Here is a 6,000-nt window from a genome sequence, read left to right as displayed (position 1 = left end):
CATTACTGTGATAGTTCATTTTCTGGGTTTACTTAATTACGCTGTACTACTGTACTACTTGGTGATTTAATCACAAGATATAGGTATTTTGTATATACAGCTAACACTTCCAGTCAGTTGACCTAAAGTAAAGGCTATTACCCTTGACAACTGGCCCAATCTAATCCAGAGCAAGAATAGTTTTCCAGAAAGGAAATTGTCTCAAGTTTCCAACATTAGCTCCTGGCTGAATTTCCAACCTACTGGTCTGCTGTATGGATTTCAGATTTGCCAGCCCGCACAACCGCATGAGTCAATTCCTTAAAATTAATCTCTTAATATGTATTTCTTATTGTTTTTCTTTCTATGGAAAATCCTGACCAATACAATGACATGTATGCACTTGAGTAATAGCTAAAAGTTTTTGAGCTGGAAATTCAGAACCGTTCAATCTGGGTGAGCCAGATCCAGGCTCTTCCTACCTTGGGGCTTCTCTCTTCAACTAGGGATTTCCAAGGTTCTTGTCCAAAAAGAAAGAACATGGAGGATCACAAGTGGGGAGGTCTGGAGGTGAGGGCAAGCTGGGAAGGGCACACACCACTTTTTACCACATTTCACTGACCCACACTTTGTCACATAACTACACACTGATGCTAGGAACTTGGAAACTGTGGTCTAGTTTGTGGATCATCAAGGAAGAGGAAACAGGTTTGGTGAACAGCTAGCTAGGCTCTGCCACATGTGTAAGGCAAAAGAGACAGATAACAGACTAAAACTTGACTTCCACTTCCTCCAATTTTTGTTTTTGTTTTTTCCTGTTTCTTTTCTTTTTTTTTCCTTTGTGAAAGATCTAGTCTTGAAGCAGAGTTGCACCCAATGTTACATTAGTATATTTTATATGCTATAAAAATATATTTAACAATATTAATATACATAGTATAATTTTAAAATGTATTAAAATATATAATATATAAAATTACATAAAAATATATATCATTAAACATATATAGTATATTTTTTGAAGTATGCTTGACACACAATGTGTGTACACGATGTGTACAACATAGTGATTCAAGTGTGTACATTATGCTGTGCTCACAAGTGTAGCTACCCTGTCACCATACAAACCTATTACAATGTCATTGACTATGTTCCCTACTCTGTATCTTTTATTCCCATGGCTTGTGTATGACATGTAGGGAGTAGAAATTTTAGATAACAAGTCTGAAAAGGTGGATCAATGCCATCTGTAGAGGGTCCTAAAGGCCAAGGTGGAGTTTGGTCTTAGCTGGGTCAGCATGAGGAGGAGAGAACGGCATAGTCAGCAGCGTAGTTCAGAGAGATTGTCTTGGTGGCCATGCTTATGATAGTTTATTTGGGAGGGAGGTCAGAGATGAAAAAACCACCAATTTATGGTACCCCAGCAATCCAAGTGAGAGAAAATAAAGACCTAAACTGGATGTGGTTATGAGAAGGAGAGAACAGGAGTGAGTGTGGCTCAGGTGGTTAAAAGTCTGGTTTTGGTTTCACCTCAGGTCGTGATCTGAGGGTCATAAGATGGAGCATCCAGTCTGGCTCCACGCTCAGCTCAGAGTTTGCTGGGGATTCTCTCTTCACCTTCTGACACTCCTGCTAGTGCTCTCTCCAATAAATCACTCTTTAAAAACACACACACGGAAGAAAAGAGAAGACAAGAGATTGAGAGGTGCCTCAAACAAGAAGCAGGTGTTTAGCACTTGATGGACCTGATGACACTTTTTCTTCTTTGTTAAGACCCTGTCCTGGGTTTTGGAATCCAGAGATGAAGTTTCTTCACGACTTTTCCTCTGCCTGGAGCATGTATCTGCCTCCCCACTGACTCTCAGTACCCACCACCTCCCTAGATCCTTCAATACGAAGCTCAAATCCCTTTAAGAGCCCACATATTCATCAAGAGAATGGAAAAACAAATGGTAATGCGGCTCTACAATGGAAGGCCTGTCAGTTATGAAAAAGAACAAACCTGTGACGCATGTGACTTGGGGGACTCTCAATTAAATGATGCTGAGAGAAATGAGCCAGACCCAAGCACACACCCTAAGCTTCCATTCATAGGAAGTTCAGAAACAGGCAGAAGTAATCTACAATGAAGAAAAAAACCCAGAGTAACACACTTGCTTTTGGGGGCAGGGGACTGACTGTCAAGGGGTATATAGGAGTTTCCTGGGGTGACGGACAGAGGTTTAGGTCACATAGGCACATGGGTTTATTAAAATCTGTACAATGCTACACTTCAGATCTGCATTTCCACGTATAAATTTTATAACCCCCCATGTAAACAAAGATTGTACGGTCACTGACAATGTGCAAGCTGCTGGCCGGCCGGCTAAGTATGTGGAAAAGCAGAGATAGGAGTGTTAATAATGATAGACTCTAGGTGATGGATAAATGGGTGCTTAATGTCTATTTATTTCTCTCAACTTCTCTGTGTGCTTGAAAGAGTTCGTCATAAAACGCTATGGGGAAACTTCTGAGTTTAGGATTTGATAATTCACCTATCAAAGAGGACTAGCAATCAAAAACCACCCTGCAGACAAAATGTTGGCCATTTGTAGGGCGCTATGACCAGGGGCTGGAAAAAGGCAGTCTCATGCAGGATGCCTTCCCAAATGATTTTGGCTGTTTAGGTCCTGTAGAAATCTTCTTTGCACTTTTTCCTGAGTTTCAGCATCACTAAATCTTCTCCTTCTTGCAGACTAACCCTCTATTCCCTCACGGTTTGTGTGTCCTATTGCCCTGGCGACAAAGAAGTACAGACCACCTAAAATGTGTTATCCAATAGTAAATTTCACATCTAGTTTGATTACTGACTGCAAAGTTATTTGAAATACCACACAAACTGATTTGTTCTTTTTTTTATTCCAAGAATAAAGAGATTCAACGGAAATGTCAGTGTATGGACAGAAAAACTTCTTGGTCCATCTGAGGTCTCCTGGGGAACAGAAATGTCAGGAGCAAATAATTAGAAATGGCCAGCAGTACAATCTCACTTTGCCACAGAAATAGCACAATCACACAGACTGTAGGTCTTTTTTCCTCTGTGTTTAGCCAGAGGCTCTATCCCTTTTGTGAGCAATACTTTTTCATTAGAATCTCTAATTCCATCCTCAGACTCATTTAATTATATATTTCTTTTTTGTCCCAACTGGAAAATCCTTGATCACAAGTTTCAGTCTTTCAGAAATCATTTTTCTGAATGTTTTTCAGTGGCTGGCTGGCCAACTTTTCCCTCACAAAGTCATGGTGCCTAATTAGGTCATTTCCTGTACAGTTTTTAGTTTACTACCTATAAAAAAAGCATCTTGTTAAAGGACATCTGTTCTTGCATTTGTTTACTATGTACCTTTTTGAGTCGCTAACATTACTTTCATATGTATTTTTATTACATATTTAATTAAGTGAAAATCTTTACTTCTTAAAATAGATCAGCAACGCACAGGTCTAATCTTTACAATTTTACTTTCTCCCATCCCATACATGTTGACTTACAATTCACTCATTTTTCTATTTTGCTTTACTTAGATGCCTTAGTATAGGAAATAACAGTTCAGGTTTTTTCTTCCTCAGAGGGCAGAAGCACTCTATAACCTGCTGATTTACATTGTTGGGTAGTTTTCAGAATCATATGGGGTGCTGGTTTGCGCTACAGATTCTTCTTCTTCTTCTTCTTCTTTTTTTTTTTAGTGGAGTGGGAGGGGCAGAAGGAGAGCGAAAGAATTTTAAGCAGGCTCTATGTTGAGTGGAGCCAGACCTGGGGCTTGATCTCAGGATCCTGAGATCATGACCTGTGCCGAAATCAGGAGTCCGATGCTCAACTGACTGAGCCACTCAGGTGCCCCTGTACTGCAAATTCTGGGACCCATTCCTCATACAGGTATAATGGGGATGACATTTCGAGAAACACTGTCTGTTAGGACGTGGGTTATGTTACATAATTTCAACCTCACAGCAACAAAATGGGCTAACCTAAATATTTAAAACACATGTGTATGTGATACCATTTACATTTTGGTCTCAAATTATCATCACTTTACAGTGCTGTTTCATAAATCAACCTGGAAAAAGTAAGACTTGATTTTTTGTCTTGAAAGATGAACAAACCAGAGACAGCCTGTGGTTCCCTAGCAATCAGTCTTTGGAATGTTGTGTGACCCTTGAAAATAAATGGCTCAATTATTAAGTGACTGTGCATGAAAACAAACACATAGTGCTTCCAAAAAAAAAATCTAATCACAATAGGCAGACCTAATGCGTCAAATAACACACCCAACTCTGATACTCTCGACAGTTTACAGCACATATTTTCCAATGCATACTACATACACTTATTAAAAATTTTAGGTACTATACACAATGTGCTTCTTTTATTTAGTAGTCTTTGGCATTTTCCTGTTAGTACCTCATTGCTTTTAACTGCTACAGACAATATTAAATTTTGTAGCCATACTGGTTAGTTACTTCTTTCTTGTCATTTGGGCTATTTCCAAGTTTTAAAAAAGTGGTGCAACAAATATTCTTGGGTCCATCTCTTTATTCAGGATTAACTTCTAGAAGTGGAAGCTCTGGGCCCAAACGCAGAATATTTTGAATTTTAATTGATATTGCTACTTAAACTCTAAAAGGTTGGATTAATTTACAAGGCATAAAATGCTATTTCTTTGGATACATAACAATCCACATCTTTGCTAACATGACAGGTAAAATGTGTTTTAATTTTCATTTTTTAATTCAGTGAAGTTTAATTTAGTTTCCATCTTTGTAATTTTGGTTTCTAGCTTTATCCATTTTCAATTCATTACCTTTTAAATTTCTAGTTCTAGCCATGTACTTGTTACTAAATCTCTTTTTATATAGGCCAGCTTCTTCTAACATTGTAACATGCCAGGGAATCTCACTGAAGATTGCAGAGTTTTTAAGAGGTCTCAGACCTTCTCTTTTAACCTTTAGAAAGGTAGTATCCTACCTGCCTCTTTACTATGCCTATGGAATATACTAGAGTTCTCACCTTACAGATTCTCTGAATGAAAAGAACTTTTTTTCAGAAGTGTCATATGCATAGAGAATTCAAAGTTCCTATTTTGATCTAATTTTCTTTTAATATCTGAGTTCTAGCTCTTCTATTTATAATCCATTTCTGACCTTTGGACAATCTGTCTAGTCCTATCTTTCTAAGTCCTGGTTTCAATGTATGCTATCAGGGGATTGTCTCACTTAGGTTCTTGGTAGATATGCTACCCTAGGAAGGTGCTGTTGATGGGCAACATACAGTTATAGCCAGAAATGTTTCACAAATGGTATCTGATATGGTCTAGTTAAGATTAGTCTTAACTATAGCCTAAGTAAGATTTTTTTTTCTTCTTCTTTTTTTTTTTTATTAATTTTTTATTTTTTATAGACATATATTTTTATCCCCAGGGGTACAGGTCTGTGAATCACCAGGTTTACACACTTCACAGCACTCACCAAAGCACATACCCTCCCCAATGTCCATAATCCCACCCCCCTAGCCTAAGTAAGATTAATAAAATTTCATTGCTTAGAGGTAATTATCCACTGACCTAAAGTCAACAAAAGTCTTTTTTTCTAATATTAAAATCTATAATAGTTTGGAGAGGAGGGGGAACAACTAACTTGAAATAAACCAGAAAACACCTTCACATCAATCGTTCTTCTCATATACTTCAAATTTGTACTTAATGCCTTTTTCCTCCTGGACATCAGAAAGAACTCCTGGGTATCTGTAAAAGAAAAACATGCATAATAATGTGTCAATTAAAAAGCTTCCTTGTGGGGTGCCTGGGTGGCTCAGTGGGTTAAGCCTCTGTCTTTGGCTCAGGTCATGATCTCAGGGTCCTGGGATCAGGCCCCACAATGGGCTCCCTGCTTGGTGGGAAGCCTGCTTCTGCCTCTCTCTCCACCTGCCTCTCTGCCTACTTGTGATCTCTCTCTGTCAAATAAATAAATCTTAAAAAAAATTAAAAA

At 38.3% G+C, this 6,000-nt stretch overlaps 1 protein-coding gene across 3 annotated transcripts in view; it reads right to left on the bottom strand.

Annotated features, from left to right (window-relative positions):
* Window positions 1-2,858: 2,858 nt before the first annotated feature.
* The window catches only part of DHFR (dihydrofolate reductase), a 31,165-nt gene continuing 28,023 nt past the window's right edge, over window positions 2,859-6,000 (bottom strand). The window contains exons 6-7 of one of the 3 annotated variants that reach the window (XR_014310109.1): window positions 5,527-5,756; window positions 2,859-5,353 (exon numbers count right to left, since the gene is read on the bottom strand). Coding sequence is in view for 2 of the 3 variants with exons in the window: in XM_082724760.1 (XP_082580886.1) it covers window positions 5,678-5,756 (79 nt within the window). In the remaining variant the exon portion in view is untranslated. The remainder of the gene's footprint in view (window positions 5,354-5,526; window positions 5,757-6,000) is intronic. The other 2 variants (XM_082724760.1, XM_082724761.1) reach the window with 2 other exon arrangements.

Source organism: Mustela nivalis, assembly GCF_964662115.1.
Source record: "Mustela nivalis genome assembly, chromosome: 3".
Taxonomy (NCBI): domain Eukaryota; kingdom Metazoa; phylum Chordata; class Mammalia; order Carnivora; family Mustelidae; genus Mustela; species Mustela nivalis.
Note: the sequence above shows the minus strand (reverse complement) of the source record. Positions and strands in the feature narration are given on the sequence as shown.